Source organism: Vanessa cardui, chromosome 22 (genome assembly GCF_905220365.1).
Source record: "Vanessa cardui chromosome 22, ilVanCard2.1, whole genome shotgun sequence".
Taxonomy (NCBI): Eukaryota; Metazoa; Arthropoda; class Insecta; order Lepidoptera; family Nymphalidae; genus Vanessa; species Vanessa cardui.
The window spans coordinates 2,106,587-2,130,596 of record NC_061144.1 but is presented as its reverse complement, the minus strand read 5'-3'; the positions used below and the strand labels follow the sequence as shown (position 1 = coordinate 2,130,596).

The 24,010-nt window shown below is 33.2% G+C and overlaps 3 protein-coding genes across 3 annotated transcripts; 2 read left to right on the top strand and 1 right to left on the bottom strand.

The window, feature by feature from the left end:
• Nucleotides 1-4,885: 4,885 nt before the first annotated feature.
• Nucleotides 4,886-16,890, bottom strand: LOC124539239 (armadillo repeat-containing protein 6 homolog). The gene is made up of 9 exons (XM_047116541.1): nucleotides 16,604-16,890; nucleotides 16,137-16,283; nucleotides 15,213-15,430; nucleotides 14,332-14,488; nucleotides 12,904-13,039; nucleotides 11,619-11,772; nucleotides 9,052-9,145; nucleotides 7,257-7,406; nucleotides 4,886-5,184 (listed from the first exon to the last, which is right to left on the bottom strand). Exons 1-9 carry the CDS (start codon nucleotides 16,718-16,720, stop codon nucleotides 4,969-4,971), a joined length of 1,389 nt encoding a protein of 462 aa, XP_046972497.1. The 5' UTR covers nucleotides 16,721-16,890; the 3' UTR covers nucleotides 4,886-4,968.
• On the top strand, nucleotides 9,786-11,027 carry LOC124539237 (tektin-3-like). The gene has a single exon (XM_047116538.1). The coding sequence runs from the start codon at nucleotides 9,786-9,788 to the stop codon at nucleotides 11,025-11,027; it is 1,242 nt and encodes a 413-aa protein (XP_046972494.1).
• A 314-nt stretch (nucleotides 16,891-17,204) lies between the features above and the next one.
• On the top strand, nucleotides 17,205-23,663 carry LOC124539238 (charged multivesicular body protein 4c). Its single transcript, XM_047116540.1, has 5 exons — nucleotides 17,205-17,680; nucleotides 18,059-18,236; nucleotides 18,737-18,887; nucleotides 20,465-20,573; nucleotides 21,640-23,663. The coding sequence occupies exons 1-5, from the start codon at nucleotides 17,500-17,502 to the stop codon at nucleotides 21,681-21,683; spliced, it is 663 nt and encodes a 220-aa protein (XP_046972496.1). The 5' UTR covers nucleotides 17,205-17,499; the 3' UTR covers nucleotides 21,684-23,663.
• Nucleotides 23,664-24,010: the final 347 nt, after the last annotated feature.

Below are 24,010 nucleotides of genomic sequence, written 5' to 3'. Positions count from 1 at the left end.
TTGGGCGGAAATAATTAAAGATCAAATTGGTGTACTGAGATTTTTCAATTCAGTCAGCACAGTACAACAGTTGACACAAGAGAGTGAATATAAAGAATATAATACGACCAAACAGAAAGCAGCATAGACAGTGGCTCTAACTACTGAGCTACGCAGACAACTACGACAATTTACATTGTTAGGTTTATACTAGTTCTAACATAGAATTGTATGATGATTGGACTTACGTTTTGTTTTATTGTTTTTTTTATTTGGTTGAGTTTTATTTACGGAGTCACTAAAGACGAGAGCCATCATTTCGATCTGGTCTCTCATTGGTCGCGTCGTAACTCAATTACTGAAGACTTTTTAAGCTGCCAGGATAACATATAGCACGACGAAGAAGGGAATGTCTGAATATTAAAACATCCATAGTATAAATGCGAAACTAACTGTCTATCTGTTAGTGTTTCTTGACCAAACCAGTGAACCAAATTTTATAAAATTTAGCTATTTTATTGCCTCACGACCAAAGCCTAATACTGGAGCGAAGTCACAAACTAGGACTAGTTGATAATGAATGTATATAATGTTAATATTATAAGAATGTTACTACATCCGAGATGGTTAGAACGCTTTAATTGTAATCGACGGAAGCAAAACATGTGCTAAATTTAATCTACCGGAATAGGCTGTTTGACAATGCGAAAAATAAAGTGTCAATTATTGTAATCTGTGTATATTATGAGTTTAAAAGGACTTACTAATCAAGAAAAGTTTAAAATAATAATTAATTTATTCAAAAATCCATTAATAAAAATGCACTTTTCCAAACGTCTGTCACGTGACACAAAACGCTTTTGATTGGCCGGGCTTATGAAGTCACTTGCTTGTTAACCTTGCTTGCTTACCATATGTACCGCAGATTAAAATATAAGCAAGTGACGTCACCGACCCCATTGCAGCGCCATGTTGTCCAAGTAGCGTTTTCGCGCGCTATTTAAATATAGAATTCATATTAAATAAAAATCAACTTTTACTGGATTCCTTAAGCTCAACTAAATAATATAAACTGGATTTAGAAAACCAGTCAAATAGCCTATTGTGTGAATCTCTCGTTGAAGTCCCTAAGCGTCCCCTAAACCTGGTTCTGATAAGATAGCCTGTAAGTTTGATACTAGTATTGTTAATTATTGTGTTGGAGTCCTGTCCTTTAGATAGAACAGTGGTTCGGTGGCTGTGTTATTCTTACGCATTGATGTGACATTGCTTTTATCCCGGATAAATACAGGTCAGTAGAAATCAGTCGCTATTAACTTGAAGTTAATTTAGTTAGGTCTGACTTGGTCTATCAGCATCGTTTTGTATGGGACCATTAATTTATAATGTAAGACTATTTTCGCTATATTTTGAACCTATTCCGAAAAAAAATAAGAATGGACCGACCCCCTCCCCCCCTCATAATATTTAATATTTATTTACGTAAGAATGTAAAGGAAGAAATGTATACACGTTTGGTCTGTTTTAATGTTTATTATTACATTATTTTTTTAAATGTATATTTGTAAATTCAAAGTCGAGCGAACCGTGGCAATCGCAAGTAACCCCTTTTAAAGAAACATAAGACATGGTCAAATTCCCTCCTCACCGCTAAATCGTAATAATAATCCTCCTATTTTGTCTATTTTTTTTTATTTTTGTAAAAAGTTGTGTAAGCAGCTTTTCTACTTTTGCACATTAGATTATTATATGTAGAACTTGATGTGTCTTGTGAAATGAGCCTTATGACCTAGCTTGGCTGATGGATGTGAATCAGGCCTTAGAATAGTCTGTGTATCTTATATTGATAATGTTGAAATGTTCGTGATATATTGGACAAGTTGCCATAAATTCTAAGTAGTTGCGTCTCAAACAAACAATGTAGGTACTTAAGTCATTTTAACGTTTAAAATATTTGTTATTTATACGTCTGTCATGAAATACCTCTCTTTATATTAATATAGTAATAAGCAGTTTACATTATGGTAGACTTTGATTTTTTTTTTAATTTTGAAGTAAAACTTCTTGGTATGACGGTAATGTATGAAGGTTGAATATTGCAACTTTTCTATATGTGATTAAGGTGACGCAAGTCTGATATACATGAGACTAGACTGAGTAGACGATTGATTTTTTTTGTAATTAGTAGTACGATTTGAACTACTGCGTTATTAGTATCGTTTGTTTATAGTATCTTAGTTAAAGTACTGATTACGATCTATGAATAGTTATTTTTATTTTATTTTTTACTCAATGTCGCAGGTTGAGGTTGTTTTTGTATAACCTTAGAATAATATTGATGTCTTTAAAATATACTTTAAAAAACGTAACTTGGTGCAAATATTCAAAATGATTACTTGATGTGTCTTAAAAGGTTTTACTATGTTAAAGCAGCGTTTAGATCTATCGGGTACTTACAGTCAGATCTTAAATTTACAAGCACATCAAAAATTGATTATTCAAGCTAACTCTAAACCGATAAAACTGTTACCTACATTATCGGTAGGATCTATTAAGAACAGTAACTAGAAAAGTGTTGACCAAAACAATACTACGAATTCGCTTATATTTTCAGGAATTATATTAAGAATATATAATAGAAACATTTTGTATATCTCAGTTTTAATTTTTAATTTGAAGCATTTAATAAGAGTAAATCATTCATATGTTTGAAGTGTAACAATAATTATCTTATTTATTGATATGTACACGTATATTGTAGAAGCACACAATAATTTGTTTTTATATCGTATGACGATTTAAAAAAATGAAAATTTACAAGTTTTCGAAATGTACAATTTCCGGATTTATATACAATGTTGAAAACTTTTTATGTATTTTATAATTATACTTATTGAATATTATATTTTCATGGGATTGTAAGAAATAACTATATGTATATACAATATTGAAATAAATAGTTTATTTTGAGACATGTATTTTTCTTTAACACGACATATATTCTTCCTAACTTTATAATATGACCGTCATGGTCGATTGTATAGACAGGTTTTCACGGGTACGCCACTCCGAGGTCCCGGGTTCGATTCCCGGCCAAGTCGATGTAGAAAGTTCATTAGCTTCCTATATTGTGTTGAGTCTAGGTGTTTGTGGTACCGCCGTTACTTCTGATTTTCCATAACACAAGTGCATTAGCTACTTATATTGGGATCAGAGTAATGCAGGTGATGTTGGCCAATATATTTAATTATAATTGTCGCTGGTCTTTAATCTTCTCTGAAAATGTTGCATCTACAAGTACAAGTTTTATGTATAGTCAGAGCAAGAAAACCTTCGTCAGTTTTCAAATTAATTCCTTCATCAAGTCTTAAGCTCTTAGTACCTTTTGAATCTAAACATCAAATCATTGCGACGCAATATGTCATTCTCGATCGGTAAAGCAGATTATCGCTCATACTGAGCACACGACAAAAGATCTTAAGGTAACGAATCTTTTCTAACCCCGACTGTATTTTTTAGATTAGTCAATTTTTCAGTAAGGCAATACAAAAAATCTCCTCGCTAATGAATAAAGATTAGTATTCGGAATACCAAGAAAATTTCAATTTTTCAATTGGTCCATGACAAATTTTGCAATAGCGAAATAAGGCTGCTTTTGATTGGATGAATATGGACTAAATTCTGTGATACAAGTTATAGTTTTTGCAATGTTCTTGTATCAATCAATTAATTTCGAGTAACATTTGATTGTGTCGATTTTAGCATAGGATTAATTTAGATAATATAATTAAATAATTATAGATTTTATGTAAAAAAAAGAACAATTTCGACGTTTTATGATTCTAGCGGTGCGATAGAGATAGCCGCAAACACTATTGCCTTACTCTTCACACAAATATGTAATTAAGGGAAACTGTTCTTGTGTTAATAAAAACTATCCTACAGTTGAAGACTAGCTATAATATTTTGAATATGAATATTCACCAAAGTTACCTCCATCGGAGGTAAGGAGGATAATTATTATATAAAAAAAAACTTTCAATTTTGTTATAAATGTAATTTATTAATACATAAAGAATTTTATAAAAATAACAAATCAACATATTGCAGTGGAAATATTTAGTTTTTTATTTTATTAAAACAAATTAGACAATGTCTTAAGCTGTCTATGATTGTGCTTTTTATCTAAAACTATAAACCAGTAATAATTCTTTAAAAATAACCGATTCAAATGAATTTCTTTAACTCAACCTCAGACTATGACCCAAAAATTATGAGAGATGGTCATGAATAATCTCTTGGATTTTACAATATTTAAAGCTAGAAGGTGCACAAAACGTAAAAGTGAATATTGTTATAAGCAAACCCTTTCACAATCAATGATGTGCAACACGATAACTTCTAATAGATCTAATTAGATCTTTATCATTTCTAAATCTACTCCAATAAACAACTTTATCGAGATATTAAATAATTACAAGAACTTTATTTAATTTACAATAATCAAACTTTTTGTTGAGTCGAGATGACCCAGTGGTTAGAACGCGTGCATCTTAACCGATGGTTGCGGGTTCAAACCCAGGCAAGCACCGCTGTTTCATGTGCTTAATTTGTCTTTAAAATTCATCTCATGCTCAGCGGTGAAAGAAAACATCGTGAGGAAACCTGCATGTGACAAATTTCATAGAAATTCTGTCACATGTGTATTCCACCAACCCGCATTGGAACAGCGTGATGGAATATGTTCCAAACCTTCTCAAAGGGAGAGGAGGCTTTAGCCCAGCAGGAATTACAGGCTGTTGTTGTTGTTGTAAACTTTTTTGCTTGTATGCAAACAAGTCCTTGTGTGTGTGTGTGTGTAAGAGTGTGTGTGTGTGTGTACTTGAGCGTATAAACATACACATTTAAAAAAAAATGTGAAAACACGATATCAATAAAATAGTATTATACAATCGTACCTCATAAATAAATTCATAATACATTGTACGACTATTGCTCTATCTGAATCCCCTTTCCCTTCCACTGCTCGTCAAACTTCACGTCGCATTCGAGGTCACGGAGCGCCGACTTGATATCGAAACCAAAATCCTGAGCGAACTTCTCGTACGCCTTGTTAAGTGCGGCTTCGATTCCCAGTTCTTGAAACTTCGCGTTGTGGTCGCGATACCTCGCCACCATGTTGCGGACAGCCCAGCAACCGTTTTTCTGAAATTGTACCAAATATTAAAAATGTTAAGAACACATTTCATATAAAAAAACAGAGACAAAAATAAATGACAAATATTATTATTAAGCGTGCTCGCGACCTTGTACGCGTTTGAATTTAACAAAAAGATATATAATATTGTAGTTTAAGTTACTCCCTATTATATTAGTTATCTGCCAGTGAAAGTTCCGTCAAAATCGGTCCAGCCGTTCCAGAGATTAGCCGGAACAAACAGACAGACAGACCGACAAAAATTTTAAAAAAATGTTATGGTATATGTACTGTGTATAAATACATCTACATAATCTTATTGAATTATAATAATAATAAATAATAATAAATATGAGACAACATCACATACATTACTCTGATCCCAATGTAAGTAGCTGAAGCACTTGTGTTATGGAAATCAGAAGTAACGACGGTACCACAAACACCCAGACCCAAGACACCATAGAAAACTAATGGTAATCTACATCGACTCGGCCGGGAATCGAACCCGGGACCTCAGAATGGCGTACCCATGAAAACCGGTGTACACAACACTCGACCAGGAGGTCGTCTGGTAGGAAAGGCCTGGTAGGAATCCACTAGAAAGAAAAGTAGTTATAAAGGGTAGGAATCCACTAGAAAGAAAAGTAGGTATAAAGTAATTTATTGTAAGTCCTTGTCAGCGTAAGTAAGACCTTATCAGATATATACTGGTAAACTTAGTATTTTTGTACTTTAGTTTATAGGGTGAGTGAGCCAGTTTAACTGACACAAGAGTCACAATATCTTAGTTTCCATGGTTGGTGACCATTACATAATGGTTAAAATTTTTCATCAATATCTAGTGGCATTACCATAATCATCTTCCTACCCTTATCTGTATTTTATTTGGGGTCGGCACAGCATATCTTCTTCATTAGTTCTCTGTCTGACGTCATTTCACAAGTAACATTCTTCCCAGCCATATCGTCTTTCAGACAATCCCTCCATCGTTCCACGCTCAAAACCTTCCTCACAACATTGCCCTCATACTTCTGTATAACATGCTCATATCATGACAAATGTCTATTGGCAATACAACAACAAAAACAGCCTGTAAATTCCCACTGCTGGGCTAAAGGCCTCCTCTCCCTTTGAGGAGAAGGTTTGGAACATGTTCCACCACGCTGTTCCTTTGCGGGTTAGTGGAATACACATGTGGCAGAATTTCTATGAAATTTGTCACATGTGTATTCCTCACGATGTTTTCCTTCACCGCTGAGCACGAGATGAATTATAAAGACAAATTAAGCACATGAATCAGCGGTGCTTGCCTGGATTTGAACCCGCAATCATCGGTTAAGGGGTTGTCCATTAATCACGTGAGGCTTGAAAGGGGGGGGGGGGGTTTGATAAAAATCACGAAAATAACACAAGGTTGTAGTAAGATATCTCGTGTATTTATTTTTTCGTCTAATGCGCGATTTTTAAACAAATATTAAGCGGCACGGCGCGGCGTGTAGTGACCTTGACAGATTTCGTTATGATTCTTTGTAGGTACTAAAAATACACGTGATGTTGAGAAGGGGGAGGGGGGTGGTCTTAAACCTCACTACGTATCACCAATGGGGAGGGGGGGTTAAAAAATGCTAAAAAAGATCACGTGATTAATGGACAACTCCTAAGGTGCACGCGTTCTAACCACTGGGCCATCTCTGCTATCTATCCCTATTGGCGATGGTGACCACATACCATCCAGCTTGATACCTCTACCCTCAATCAAATCGTTTGTTAAAAATACATTGGTAGAAAAAGCATACTATTCGATACAAGATTTTGTAGATGATAAAAAAGCGTGGAGTTAATACCTGTTGACTTCCAAGCAGGATACATTAATTGAAATAATTGTATTTAATTAACATGACGTTGTATTTTTTAAATGTTAAAAAAGAGTAAATACTGAGTTTCTTGCCTGTTCTTCTCGTTAGAATCTACTTTCCGAACCGGTGGTAGCTTCACTTAATTGTAAAATGACGATTCAAAAGTGCTTATAAAAGCCTACTTGAATAAAGTTTATTTTGATTTTTTGATTTCAACTGACCTGCACGGCAGCGACATCAGCGTGCACTGTGAGGCTCTCCACTATCGCCTCTGCGGCGCCGTTCTCGACAAACATTTTCCCGTGTGACGCTTCGCGAAGACACAGGGCCGATATACACTTCAGTATCGATGCTGTTGTAGATGGATTATTCTAAATATAATAATAATAATAACCTTTATTGGTTGAATAAATTACACTACTGATATAAATAAATAAGCAACACCATAGAATTATGGTTTTATTACGAATAAAATTAGACACATTTAAAAAGACATTACATGTCATTAATTTACTTTTAAATATTATATGTCAACTACTACAGACACAAAATGTATAGTAATCAAGACAGAAAGAAAACGACACTTATTCTATGTAATACAAAAATTATACACAAAATAAAAAATGAAAAACAAAAGAGAAAAGTTCGCAGCAGTGCAATTCAACCAATTATTTGTAAGTTTGTCATCTCCAACTGTATTTTTGCAAGTGGTATTATAGGTAATGCATTTACTTTTAAGTTGTATTAAAATTGTATACCATTGTACGTGTTGATGTATTTACCACTGGTGAATCTTAAATAAATAAATAAATAAACCAAAAGGAGATCACTCAGTATATGTAGAATATTAGCTTCTACACTGATTTTCACTGGCCTCCTAATGTCATAATGTCAATAAATATAATGTTATGTTGCTGCTACATTTATTATTACAGTTATTAAATACGGGATATTTACCATGTTCTTTATTTTTCGTTGGTGGAGTTCGATATTTCGATATTACCCACGAATGTTTTCTTCACGAGATACATATATATTTTAAATTTAAAGTAGCAAGACACATAAGTGAAAATGCAAGAGAATTTTGTTTATAATTTTTCATCACGAGTTCAGCGTAAGGACAAACATCGTGAGATAATCTGCATGTGTCGAATGGAAATCTATCGGAGCACCGTTTTGTAATAAGGTATGTACTCTCATCATGAGAAAAGGCGGCTTTAAGCTTGCAGTACCATCTATCATATTTATCGACCTCATTATTGTTTGCAAAACCAAAATGTAATAAATCTCCACAATTTCTGATCAAATTCTAAATGTTTTAAAGAAACGTGTCTTTATATATAATAATGTAACGATATTTGTATACCATCATAATAAGTATAAAAATAATAATGATATTAATTTCTTCCTCATACATAAGATAGACGAGCCCAGAGAGAAATGCACAGGACATATTTTAATTCATAAATATGGGCCGCAACACAAGCGCGTCCTCGAATTTCACTCTAGATCGATCACACAGGATCAACGACTTTAAATACCGGGTTCTTACTGAGATTGTTTAACAGGAAACTCAATAACTTCGATTTTCCGGATTTGAAGTTGTTCGTTATGAGTCTGAACTTTCTTCAACAACAACAACAACAACAACATCCTGTAAATTCCCACTGCTGGGCCAAAGGCCTCCACTCCCTTTGAGGAGAAGGTTTGGAACATATTCCACCACGCTGTTCCAATGCGGGTTGATGGAATACACATGTGGCAGAATTTCTATGAAATTTGTCACATGCAGGTTTCCTCACGATGTTTTCCTTCACCGCTGAGTACGAGATGAATTATAAAGACAAATTAAGCACATGAATCAGCGGTGCTTGCCTGGGTTTGAACCCGCAATCATCGGTTAAGATTTCGCGTTCTAACCACTGGGCCATCTCGACTCAACTTTCTCCGATTGTGTGAAATTGGCTCCGTATAAAGTGGCCAGAAGTCATATGCTAATATATCGTTCACACTTACGTTATGTCTCTTCAGCAGGGAAACAATGATGGGAACGACGCCGGACTTAACGATCTGTCGCTTCACATCGTCGTTACCAGCTAAGGCTGTTATTCTGTGAATTAAAAATTTTGTTTATTATTATTTTTAGTCTTGTATTATGGAAATTTCTATATATGGCTTTCTTTTTCTATTTAAAACTTATTTATTACTTGAAATTATTTAATAAAAAGGAACTTTTGAAACATGAAAAATTATATTTTTCTTACATATTTAAGATAAGATAAAGATAATGTCACATGCAGGTTTCCTCACGATGTTTTCCTTCACCGCTGAGTACGAGATGAATTATAAAGACAAATTAAGCACATGAATCAGCGGTGCTCGCCTGGATTTGAACCCGCAATCATCGGTTAAGATGCACGCGTTTTAACCACTGGGCCATCTCGACTCACGAACGTTGTTTATTTGTTTATTCATCTTAACCGAATAAACAACGAAATATCTATATTTATGGAGCTCCATTACCAATCTTCGTTGATATATGTATAACCAAACTCATATTACATATAAGAAATATATCCATCAATGAACATTTCTTGAATTTTAAAATCCAATTAAAACGTATACATTTAAATGAGTTAGATATGTGTTTGGTTTCCAAGACAATACGCCATGGATACATAAAAAGTATTAAATCAATAATCAAACATAAACTCAAAGCGAAGCGAAATCAAATATAAAATAATTTAAAGATGTCTTCAATACGAAATGGTGATTATCTTTCATTCGGAGGCAACAATTTCGGTTTGACAACAATTGAAAGTTGGGACAGGCACAACAAACAAGTATTAAAAGGCGATATAATTGGTATAACCGACAAAAATACGTCCACAACAAAGAACTGCATTGTTAAGGTAAATCAAACCTCTTGCAATGATTTCAATGACAGTACAGACCAATTAAAACACAGAGCTAAACATATCAACTACTGGAAATCTGAACTGGAGAGAGCCATACAAGATATTGATGCAGAAATCAATATACTGGAAGCTTTGAGACAACAATTAAAGAACGCCATTGACGTCTTGAATATTCCCGAATACATAACTGACGAATGTTTACTAATCAGACGAAATAGGATGCAATCTGATATGGTCTATGACGAACCACAGGACGAATTATTTAACGAATCCGTCCTCATAGAGAACATAAAAAGGTTACACAGAGATATGCTAAGGGATATCGAAAATCAACTCAAAATGAACGCTGCCGCCAAAAATACGCTAGAAAGTGACTGGAGCAATAAATATTTGGCATTCAAGTACGAAAGCTATAACTCCGATTTGGAAACTAAATCGGTTAACGTGAAAGATTCCGCCGGTGCGACGAGACTATCCGAAGGGCAATCCAATGTTCAATCGTGGGAACAGCACACAGTCACGGCATTGGAACAATTTAAGAACGCTATAGACAGTTCCAAGAATTTGAGAGAAAGAGTCGACGCTGTTCTGATAAATTCCGCAAGGGATTTACGCTCACAAGACATACGGGTCAACAAGGCGTTAAGTAACAGAATAGCTCGCACCGAACAAGTAAAGAAAGAATTGGAGAATCAATTGCAATTGACGCTTGCGAAGATCGTCGAAACTGAGAATATATTGCAGACTTTACACGAGGAAATGTTGAAGGTATCACAGAGGATCCAAGTCGCACAAACGAGATTAAACGTTAAAAACCGCAGACCGAACGTCGAAAACTGTAGAGAAGGTTCCTTAATTGGATTGATCGAGGAGATAAGGGACTTAAACGACAGCATGACTTTATTGCAGAATAGATCTTTGGAAACTGAGAAATTGAGAGCCGAATTGATACATGAACGATCGAAAATCGAAAACGAAATCATCGTCAAGATGAAATCGTTGCACATCGATAACGAAAGGTGTTTGTCTTTGAGGTCGCACTTCCAATCGGCCGAGAAACTGTGTGGGTTTTAATTGAATTATTTAGATGCGTTATAACATATACGGAATGATATTGTATTAAGCCGATGCTTTCAACTCTTATGCGTATACTTCGTGTGAGTATGTGTGCACGTGTGCAAAATAGATTTATTTCATTAAGTGATCGCTTTGTTTTTATTAAAATTACCCCATATTAAGTAATTATTTTATGTGTAACATTTTGCGGATGTTTTTTGTTATGTGTAATATTTTCAGTTTAAAACTATTTTTCGTAGATATTATATACATATATGTCAACTGTCACAAATAAACTGTAGTGTGTTTCATTAGAATTCCTGTCTTATAGTAACTCTTAGTGAATTGAATTGGTGGTAGGGCTTTAAGCAAGCTCGTATGGATAGACACGGCACCAACCATTCACATTTTAGTTCCCAAGGTTGGTTGCGTATTGACGTTGTAAGGATTTTTTAATATTTCTTACAGCGCCAATGTCTATACCATGAGGTGTCTCATTTTCCATTTTTATTATGACTGTTTATGTATCTTAATTACAACTGTTATTCACTGTGACTTGAATCTGGTTTGAAATGTTCGTGTAATACTAAGGTACAAGGCAGGGCTTACAGGCGAGCGGCGGCGGAACTAACGGCTGCGTCGTCGTAGTTGTCGGCGAGCAGAGCGGCCAGCGCGGGCCGCACACGCGCACACAACTCGTGACGCACCAACAGCGCTGTCTGCGTCTGAAGCAGCTCGCCCACAAGCGGCGGCCGGTGGTGCTCTAAGGGGATGTACCATGCAGCAAAACTCAGTAAATATTCCGTGATGTAAAACAGCGAACTTTTGAGCGAACATTCCCTTCGCGTGGAGAAGTTGGATAAGACACGTATCTAGCAGAATTTTATTTCCGTCTGCGTCTGCAACAGCTCGCCCACAAGCGGCGGCCGGTGATGCTCTAAGGGGAAGTACCATGCAGCGAAAACTCAGTAAATATTTCGTGATGTAAACCAGCGAACTTTCCACATTCCCTTCGCGTGGAGAAGTTGGAGAAGACACGTAATTAGCAGAATTTTATCTGGCAAAGTTTCTTCACGATGTTTTCCTTCACTCCTACCAATTATACCATGCAGCAAAACTGAGTGAATATTCCGTGATGTAAACCAGCGAACTTTCCACATTCCCTTCGCGTGGAGAAGTTGGATAAGACACGTATCTAACAGAATTTTGTCTGGCAAAGTTTCTTCACGATGTTTTCCTTCAGTCCTACCAATTATACCATGCAGCAAAACTGAGTGAATATTCCGTGATGTAAACCAGCGAACTTTTGAGCGAACATTCCCTTCGCGTGGAGAAGTTGGAGAAGACACGTATCTAGCAGAATTTTGTCTGGCAAAGTTTCTTCACGATGTTTTCCTTCAGTCCTACCAATTATACCATGCAGCAAAACTGAGTTAATATTCCGTGATGTAAACCAGCGAACTTTTGAGTGAACTATCGCTTTCCATGGAGAAGTTGGAGAAGACACGTATCTAGCAGAATTTTGTCTGACAAAGTTTCTTCACGATGTTTTCCTTCACTCCTATCAATTATACCATGCAGCAAAACTGAGTGAATATTCCGTGATGTAAACCAGCGAACTTTTGAGCGAACCTTCGCTTCGCGTGGAGAAGTTGGAGAAGAAACGCAATTGGCAGAATTTTTTTTGACAAAGTTTCTTCACGATGTTTTCCTTCACTCCTACTAATTATATGAATTGTAAACACAAATTATGCATTATCAAAAGGTGGTAGAAAATCATTGGTTAGTTTTCTTGCATTAGGCTTTGGATTTTATAAGCGCGGAGAAAAGTATAGGGCATTTGAAAATGCATTTTATTCTTATTAATATATGTTAAAAAGTACAACGTAATTACCTTTTAACAAATCATCTAAAGAGTCTAAAAGATTGACGCCCAAGTCTCGGGCGTGCTCGTGCGCTTTTCCGAACTCCACTCGTATGTCATCGTCGAGCGTTAATCTTCTTATTACAAGCAATGTTTCACTTAGCAACTGAAAATATTCATATTTCAATTTTAGTAGCTCGTTTAGAACTAGCGCGCACTGGTAAATTTTGTCACGGTGACTGAATATGTACAGATGCAGACACAAATGTCACGTCGTCATGTGCGCGCACCTCCATATATATTCATGGACTCGACAAGAGTGACGAAACAGTCACCGTGACAAAAGTTACCAGTGCGCGCAGTGCTTTAGATTACAGATATTATTATATAGTACGACACAACTTATATGTAGCATCAGCAAAATTCGTAAAACCGATCACATCCGAATTGAGTATGCTAGCCCAAATTATCTATATTTATTTCTCACGTAAATATGATCTTTACACAAACGTAATAACTTGCAATATCATATGACCTAATATATTCGTCAATTTGACACGTCGATTTACATGCAGTTGTTTTCTCAGGTTGAACTGACGCGAAAATCTATAGCGACGAATAGCGTTGAATGGCGCTATAGCCTATAGGGAGCTATTTCTATTGGTCGTGTAAATCGGCAGTAATCGGTTTTATATTCATTTCATTGCATTTTCCGATGCTACATCTAATTTGTGTCGTACTATACTTAATTATACAAAACGATGTTATCATAGTTTGTATAAGTTTTAGACCGCCTATAGCCTTCTCCAATCCAAGTAGGAAAAAAGATAAACAGACATTAGATTTACGTATTTCATAAGATTTCCTAATAGCTAAGAGTTTATTATACGTATTATGGATATTGTTTATTTATAATATAACACAATTACTCTTAAATACTTATATCTAATTTCCATTTTACTTCAAAATAACGATTAAAGTTTCGTATAATTACAAAACGACATTTTCTCATAAATCCATAGTGAATATCATAGATTAATTAATCTCCACCAATGACTTCGCGTTAATTTGCCGCCAAGTAATAGACAATAAATCAATTTACTCAAGGTACTCAATTGCCACCTTTAGGTCAAACCCTCTAGTCAACTTTATAACTAAACAGCACTATTAGTGTATTCCGGTTTGAAGGATGAGTGAGCAAGTGTTATTACAGGAATAAGAGTCATAAGCTCTTAGTTCCTGTAATTACAAGGTTTATGGCGCATTGAAGATTAATACTTCTAACAACGATAATGTCTATGATCATCACTATAAACCTGTTCACTACACACACTACACTGTCCGAAATAATTTTAGTGATAACATTAATATTCCCTAATAAATACCAAATTGTTTGACAAAAGGAGAAAAAAGTACTTTTTATTAATATGTTCATGTTATGTAGATATGTAGGCTTACCTTCTTGTTTTCACTTTTCTTCAGCAATTCTTTTAAATGAACAGTTATGTTTTTAGCAAATATTCCTTGTCTATTCATTTCATGCCGGAGACAGCATGTACTAATCCACTGCAATGTCGCTATGAGTATATTTTCGTTATCAATTGTTTCTAAAATACTGAAAATAGATATTTATTTTAAAGTGTTCAATAAAGAACATTATATGTGTGAGAATAATACTATTATAATAACAGGTATGACACATTGATTTTAACTTCTATATATATTCAGATTAAGATAATAAGGTTTTAAAATCTTAAATAGGTTAAATAGAGTTGGTTTAAAACTCACTTGCACTTACAAGATATAAAAACAAACATTGATGTTAAATAATACTTTTACACACACACACACACACACACACACACACACACACACACACACACACACACACACACACACACACACACACACACACACACACACACACACACACACACACACACACATGCATATGCACATATTATATTAGTCTATGTCTATAATATTTATCATATTTACTTAATTGAAACTTTATACTATACCAATATATAACATGCAGCATGCAAATGCAAATCATAATTGATAAATATTTAAAAAAAATGTCAGTCAATTCAAGCAAAAATTATGCTATTATGTGCAGTCAGAGTAAGAAAATCTTTGTCAGTTTTCAACTTAATTCCTTTATCAATTCTTAAACTCTTGCAATGTGTCATTCTCAATCGGTAAAGCAAATTATCACTCATACTGAGCACACGAAAAAAGATCTTAAGGTGACGAACCTTTTCTTACCCCAACTGTACCATAATAACTAAATTTAAAAAAAGAATAAAGTCTTATATTGAGAAGAATGTGCCTCGTACCTCTTCATTATTTCCATGCCTTTATTGTCAAGTAAATCAGGCTGCATGTCCATTAAAACTGTCAAACACTTTAAAACCTTTATAAGGAACAATTCATTTTGTTTATTCTTTTCCTGCATGTAAACTTGATATTTTGTGTCCAACAAATCATTTAAAATATCATAGGCACCTTCTTTCCCAGCTCTTATTCTGTGTGCTATATCTTTTTTGCATTCTGCCTGGAATAAAAAACGGAAAATAAAAAACAAAGGAGATTTAGCATCTTCAAAAGGTAAATATTTGTAGTTTTCTTTGTTTTTTGATAGATTTGATATGCTTTTTTATACTCATAGCATTTTTTTTACAGTAAACAGATTTTAATAATATATTTAATATTTTAAATGTTGCTGTGAATGTATCACACTTGTTTATTTATTAATTTAATCTTTTGGAACTTAAATAAATAAATATTGAATCATTTTATCTTGAGAAATTTTCTTCTACTTTAACTTAAAAATATATCTTGATATTCTAATAAAATAAGTAATTCTTAGGATATAAGATGGTGTATTGGTTAGAACCAGGGCATCACAACCAATATTTACCATGGAGTTTCCTTGAGCAACATAGTGGAATTATTTCCAAGACATCTCAAAGGAAAGTCTTTCCTATCTTTTTACTTTACTACATTTTCTTATTATTCTTAATTATGATAACAGTTTATTTAAAATTTAGTAACATTAAATTCTATATTTATATTATTATACTTTTATTATTTTACTATAATTATATATGAAAACTCTTTAAAGGTTTGAACCTCATTTGATGAAATTTGGTACAAAGCAAGTTTGAACTCTAATGGAGGTCATAGGTTAACTCCCTGATGACTAGTGACATAGGAGACAGAAGCTCTGGGTGTTTAAGAGTAAAGAAATAAAAACATACCATCAATGTATCCAATTCATTTAACATAAGATCATCATCGTCTTTAGTTTGGCAAATCTCTTTCAGCTTCTCCACAGTAACACTGATTAGGTGATTGTTTCCAGAACTGAGAGCAAGGTCTTTTATTATATTTGAAAGATCTACACCCTGTAATAAGAAAAACAAATATAAGTACTAATAATAATAAAAAAATAAAAAATTGTTGAATGAAAGTACTAATAATATTAAGGTAATATTTCCTTTGTCCCTTTGAATGATGGACTTATAGAAACAAAAAAGAAAATTTTTACAGAAACAAAATAAAAAAAAATTAAACAAAAGGAACCAACCAGGAAGTAATATATATATAAATCATTATTTATTGTCTTTTATAATCTATAAACTTTACGTTCAATAGTTTATTTTTTTTTTAATTACTTATAATATTTTATTTATAATAGTTTATTTTTTTTTATTAATACGGATACCTGTGCCTCAAACTGTGCCACTGCTTCCTTAATCGCCTCTTCAGTAGTCATATCAAATTCTTCCATATTCTCCTTAACAACTTCATCATACGTATCTTGTGTTATAACACGAACCATTTTAATAGTAATGATCTTATATATCGATTCAGTTTTAGAATTAAGTCAGTTATTTATACAAAATCAAATTAATTACAATCAGCCGGGCCCTGTAATTTTGAAAGTTGTAATTTTATTTATGACAAATTTGACATGATAAGTCACATCTGGCAGCTAAAGCCAGCTGATGATTAATACACAAATTCGGATTCTACTATCATGTCTACTAAACAATAAAAACATTGGTAAGAGATTTTTTCCTACGTAAAAAAATATGACATACATTATAAAATGTCACTTTATTTAAATATCAACAATGTCTTAAAAAATATTGAAATTTTTTAATTTCAATCATTATCATTAATGAAACATTAGATAATAATAGTAAACATTTCTGTACGAGTACGAGTATCCGGAAAAACATCAAATTTTGGCAACTATCAACTTGTGTTTGTGGTGCGTTCTGATTTCTGAAGATACATTTCACTATAAAAATATTTTTATCTATTTTATTAATTAAAATATTAGTTTTTATTTTAAATTTATATTAATAAATAAGAACAAAATAGGAGTTCTGTAAGTTAAAACAAAAGTGCTGCGCATTCGGTGAATTTTCTTTTATCTGATTCTCTAACAAATGATTAGTTGCAAAACATGACAATTGACAATTATGTATGACGCATACTTCTAAAAGAAGCGAATAGGAATAACATGCAATTTTGTTTTTTCTACGCATAATTAGTGTTACCCGCAATATTAAACAGGTGTACAAGTTCATATTTGCATGCAATTAAAGCAAAATGAGTTTTCTCGGTAAATTGTTTGGAGGGAAAAAAGAAGAGAAGGGTCCAACAACTCATGAAGCTATACAAAAGTTACGTGAAACTGAGGAGTTGCTTATTAAAAAACAAGAATTTTTAGAAAGAAAGATTGAAGTAGAAATACAAACAGCTAGAAAAAATGGTACTAAGAACAAAAGAGGTGAGTGAATACGTAAATATTAAAGTAAAGTTATACTTTTTGTGTAAGTGTCAGCCTCACATATCGCTACATCCATTGTTGACGTCTTGACCTTGTTACCAAAACGTTTTTAGATTCAATATGATTCTTATTTAATATCATTTTTAACCAAATATATTCCTACACTTGAGTGAAAATGTATTTAATTGTTCTCCATCATAAATTTCTAACACTATTGATGACTTATCCACAAAGAATGACAGTATTAGTATAAGAAATATAGTCATGACTAACTGTGACACACAATACAAATATAAACTTTATGTAAAATGTATATTGATATTTATCAATATCTAACTTAGCAGCTAAAATGTAATAATTACATTTTTCTTTTACCAGCGGCAATTGCTGCATTAAAACGTAAGAAGCGGTACGAGAAGCAATTAACACAGATTGATGGTACACTTACGCAAATAGAAGCACAGAGGGAGGCACTGGAAGGTGCCAATACCAATGCACAAGTACTGAACACTATGAAAGAAGCGGCTAATGCTATGAAACTGGCACACAAGGATATGTTAGTAATTAATTATAATATTTATTTACTTAATAGTCGTATTTGTGTATCACCAACATTCAATATTACTTATATATTTTATAGTTAAGCCAGGAACTATAGCACTATTGTATGCTTTAATCAATTTTTTGTTTATTATTACTTATCGTAAGGAATTTATATTAAGTTGTTGTGCTAAGTTTTTGCTATCACACAATATTATCAGAGAATCAATTAATAATTCTATTCAATAGTAGTAGAAGAGTAACAGAAACGAATATTTAAACACAATATTATACAATTGTAATAATTTCCCAAATAAATGGTTAAATTTCAATTTAAATATTTAAAAAAAAATTTCCTTACATTGTCATTGTTGTCAACTCTCTCACTAAGTACTTTAAACAACAGAATATGTAATTAATCTTTTGTGTAAATTAAACATTCACATAATTGTAAGGAAAAACTAGTAATAAATTGTCGTTGAATTTTATTAATTCTGATTAAAAACAATGTTACAGAGATGTAGACAAAGTCCACGATATCATGGATGATATTGCAGAACAGCATGATATATCTCGTGAGATAACTGACGCTATTAGTAACAATGTCGCCTTCTCCAACGACATTGATGAGGATGAACTTGAACGTGAACTGGAAGAATTAGAACAGGTAAGAGTTCCTTCTAATATTATAAAGGTGCCCAGATAACCCAGTGGTTAGACTGTGTGCCTCTTAATCCAATGATTGCTAATGTAATTGAAGCAATAACCACTGAAATTGATGTGATTAATTTTTGTTTGTAATTCACCTTATACCACCACCAAGTGAGAAACATTGAGGAATAGTGAGGAAAACTGTGTGTGTTTAAAGTGCTACCATAAGCCCGTATCGGACCAGCATGGAAATCTTCTCCTCAAAAAGGAAATGAGGCCTAAGCCCGGCTGTAGATTTACAGGCTATTACTTTTTTATATATTTGAATATTTATGTTAAGTAATCGCACATAAGCATTACATAGTGTTCTAAACTCCTGCCCCCGAACACATTAGTGAAAGATACCGTTTACTGTAAATATTAAAAATGACAAAGGTTGGGCTAAATCTCTTCTGTTAAGATTTAAATATTCTATCAGAAGTGATTATTTTAATTTCAATCCGCAATCTTCTTGATCATCTCTTCACATTCTTATTATTCTGCTATTTATCTACATGTTTAATTTTTTTTTTTATGTATTATTATTTGGTTTTATAAATCTTAAGCTAAAATTGCAGGTAATGATCAAAAATATCATTGAGTGTTCATTAATTTCATTTGTGTAAGTACTGCATATCACGGTCAAGTTTATGAGAAAACTGGCTCACTCTAAATTTTATCATACTCAAAGCTCAAAAACCTAAGAGAAAAGGTTGTCTTAGTCTAGCCGTAAAACATAATATACTATTTTGCCATTTTGATTTTATATATCAAATGTTTATTGTTTTTTTATATTATCACATATACAAATACAAATATAGGATATATTTGTATTGCATCCTTGCACTAGAGGCTTGCAGATCTTGACTTGCTGATGTCATACTATTGTGAGCTCAATAAAAAGCTATTTAGTTTTTCTACCTAAGAAGCAACCCAGAACTTGAGTCTGCTTATGTTTTGATGAAAACATTTTGCAGCATTCAAACTCTTTGCCATCATATTGGATTTACCTCATTGTCCCATCAGATTGACTGAAAGGGTAATAGTGAGAAATAGTGCGGGCACTTGTGTTTTCAAACATAATATACATATTACATCTGATGCATAATTGGCTAGTCTCACAACATCATCAGTTTCGGACGTGTTACTAGTTCGAATATTGACTATATGCTGATCTGAAGAGTCGAGATGGCCCAGTAGTTAGAACGCGTGCATCTTAATCGATGATTGCGGGTTCAAACCCAGGCAAGCACCGCTGATTCATGTGCTTAATTTGTCTTTATAATTCATCTCGTGCTCAGCGGCGAAGGAAAACATCGTGAGGAAACCTGCATGTGTCTAATTTCATCGAAATTCTGCCACATGTGTATTACACCAACCCGCATTGGAACAGCGTGGTGGAATATGTTCCATACCTTCTCCTCAAAAAGGGAGAGGAGGCCTTTAGCCCAGCAGTGGGAATTAACAGGCTGTTGTTGTTGTTGCTGATCTACAACCTCAAACTAAAATATTTCATCTCTACTAACTGTTAAATATTAAAATGTTTTTTTACAGGAGGAACTGGACAAGGAAATGATTGGTATCAACGTACCTTCGGACAGCCTTCCAGAGGTACCCTCTACTGAACCCGTGCCCGAAAAGTCTAAACAGAGCAAGTCTGACGGTGAGGCCATTTATTACTTATATTATGATAAACTTATATTACAGTTCTTTTGAGACAGAATATTTTAATCAACATCATCTTTAGATATCAGAGCAGTGTTGTTATTCACTGCCTCATTATGTTTTAAAATACCAAGACGTCAGGAGTTTTTTTTTATTTATGGAATTGGTTCGCTGACGAGTATATGGGCCACCTGATGGTAAGTGGTCACCATCACCCATACACAATCACGCTGTAAGAAATATTAACTATTCCTTACAACGTCAATGCTCCACCAACCTTGGGAACTAAGATGCTATGTCCCTTGTGAGAGGCAGATAAATCAGGAGTGTATACATGTTTTTGTTTTTTGTTTTTGGATTCTATATTGGTACTACTCCTTTCTGACGCGACGGATTTTGAAGATTGTGTAACAAAAAATATTTCCTGAGCCATTGCCAAAGTCAAAGTCAAAAATCATTATTCAAAATAGAAGTGATTAAACTTTCTTACTGATACTCAAAAATCTACTACCGGTTCGGAATTTAACACCTCAAACTTGAGAAGAACCGGCGAAAGAAACTCAGCGGGTCATTTTTTTTTATTGATCTTTGAGAGCAACGATATTTGTTGATGTGGTGTACCGGTTTGTAATGGGTGTGAGACAGTATTTTTACTGCCATAACATTTTAGTTCTGTGGTATTGAATTATTATGGGATGGTTGATATTTCTTTAGTGTCATTGTTTGTTAAAGGTTTACAATCTAAATGGCCTAAATACCATTTTACCTATCTATTGTATTATAAATGAAGTTGAAAAGAGTAACTACTGAGGTTCATGCTGATTCTTCTCGGTAGAATCTGCATTTCAAACCGGTGGTAGCTTAACTGAATATAGTTGTTAAATGACGTTTAAAAGGGTTTGTAAAACCTACTTCAATAAAATATATTTTGATTTGGGTTATAAATAAATATATTAGAATTTCATATATTAATCTGTCCTTTTTTTTCTTTAAGGATGAAACCTCGTATTTTTTTATTGAATTTTTTTTGTGATATATTGTAATAGTATTGTTATTTTTTTCAGAGGATGACAAAGATTTTGCACTTCTCAAGTCCTGGGCCACATAGGTTTCGACTTTATGTATTTTTTAAGCTGTCATCCGTGATATAATCTGCGTTGAATCGAAATATATAACCTGTACAATTATAATGTCATTGTTTTTTTTATATGAATACAATTTGTTTTGAAGAGATTCTGGAAATTATTTTACAATAATGTCGATTCAAAATAAAGATCTGTCATATTAAATAGCGTTATGCCGCGTGGCGTACAACTATTGTTTAATTTTATGTCAATTTTTTGCTAAAATGCAATGAAATCTTCAAAAGAGAATCAAATATATATGTAATTATTATTATCTGTAATAAAACAGTAATGTCGATATAAGCTATGTAATATATATTATTGATGCAGATTTTAGTGTTTCTTGTTTATATTTTTCTTCTAATACTTCATTACATATATTCATAGCGACTAGGAATCGGCAGATTTGTATTCGACAACGCTTTTCCCATAATATGCCTTAATCAACGTCATCATTTTAAAAATCTTCTAAAATGACGAAATATACTTATAAAATTAAAAAAAAAAATGCAATAAACCGTTTATATATAGTACATGCGTTTTTGAGGATTTATAAAATAATTGACCATTTAGTATAAATATTGATAGTTGGATTAAAGTTCATTCCACGAAATGAGCTCCCAAGGGATATTGCCGTGCGCTCATTGGCTAATCCGCGTGACCTTCATCGCATCGACCAATGAGAAGCGAGTATTTTGTGCTTTTGGAGCTCGTTCGTGGAATGGACTATAGAATCGGCTTGTACATGAAATTGCTTGCCGGAGGATTGACACGTGCATAAGTGATTTTATTGTAGTATTGTAACATTATTGTACTGTAACTGTATACAACATTCTTAGAAACGACGCTAGACTAATATTTGCATTAATTATATGCGTACATCATATATTAGTGATATAATTGGATTGAAGATATAATTGTTCATACAATCAATGGAAAAACTTAAACTTTTAAAATTGGAACGAAATACTTTATAGTTGAGGATAATTGTTGAGACATTTTATTTATTTGAAAAAAAATTTTTTTTTGGATGAATAGTTTACGTCTTTTGCAAAGACGATTTAAAAAATTAAAGCCTATTCCAATCACGGGAGGATTAGACAAATAAACAACTTTAATAATATAATTAATAAATAAAGTTAAATTAATCGTCAGTTGTTTGTAGCGCATAATAAAAAAAAATTAGAACATAGTTTATTTTAACCTTCGGTTGGAATAGTGTTAAGGGGATATCCATAAAATAAAAAAGGAAAGAACCAAAGATCTAAATATGTTGATATAAATCTTCAAACATTATGGATAGCCCCGTTATTGAGTCATCATAACAGGCTAAATCAAGTAACTTTCGACGTAGCGTTTATCAGATCTAATCGGTTGTAAGTTTGTTCATTGAAGACTAAACAAATATAAAATTTTTACCAATTCATGTATAGTGTGTAATATTTAAAAAAAAATGGATGATAGTATTAAGTATTTTGTACAATTGTCCATTGAAGCGTGACTTATTTTATGGTATATATAATTTTTTTTGTTGTTATTGTATTAATGTACTGAACCGAATTATAATAAACTGTTTTGTAGTCCTATTCGTTATTTTTATATGGGCTAGAAAACGGGGCATCCCCGTAGTAAGTCTAGTACCCACCCAAATGTTTTTAATGTTCCAGAATTGACAATTAGTTTGATTAATAAGTAAGATTCTTTATTCAAAATTATTTAAATATGGTTTATAATGTAAATTTCTAAAAATAAAAACATTCTTAATTCAAATTCGAGTAAAGCTAGTCTACACTAGATGGAATGCAAGTCATAACAATGTATACACTGCTTAGTGCTTCAGAGTTTCACGACTTCGATGCTTAGTGTAGAAGTTACGCTTTAGTGGGTAATAATAAAAATGTTACAAGTTTACGAGTTATATTCATTTGTGCATATTATTCACTAATATATTTTATTTAAATAAACATATCAGCTGTTCAGAGCCTTATAAGTTTTTCTTGGAAGTTGATTTGAAAAACTTTTTGGCTGTCAATAGCTTTGTTTTTATTTATATAATACCTGTTTTGTGTAAGACTAGATTAATCAGTGAGCTGAGATGGCCCAGTGGTTACAACGCGTGCATCTTAACCGATGATTTCGGGTTCAAACCCAAGCAAGCACCTCTATACATATATGCTTAATTTGTGTTTATAATTCATCTTGTGCTCGGCGGTGAAGGAAAACATCGTGAGGAAACCTGCGTGTGTCTAATTTCATCAAAATCCTGCCACATGTGCATTTCACCAACCCGCATTGGAACAGCCTGGTGGAA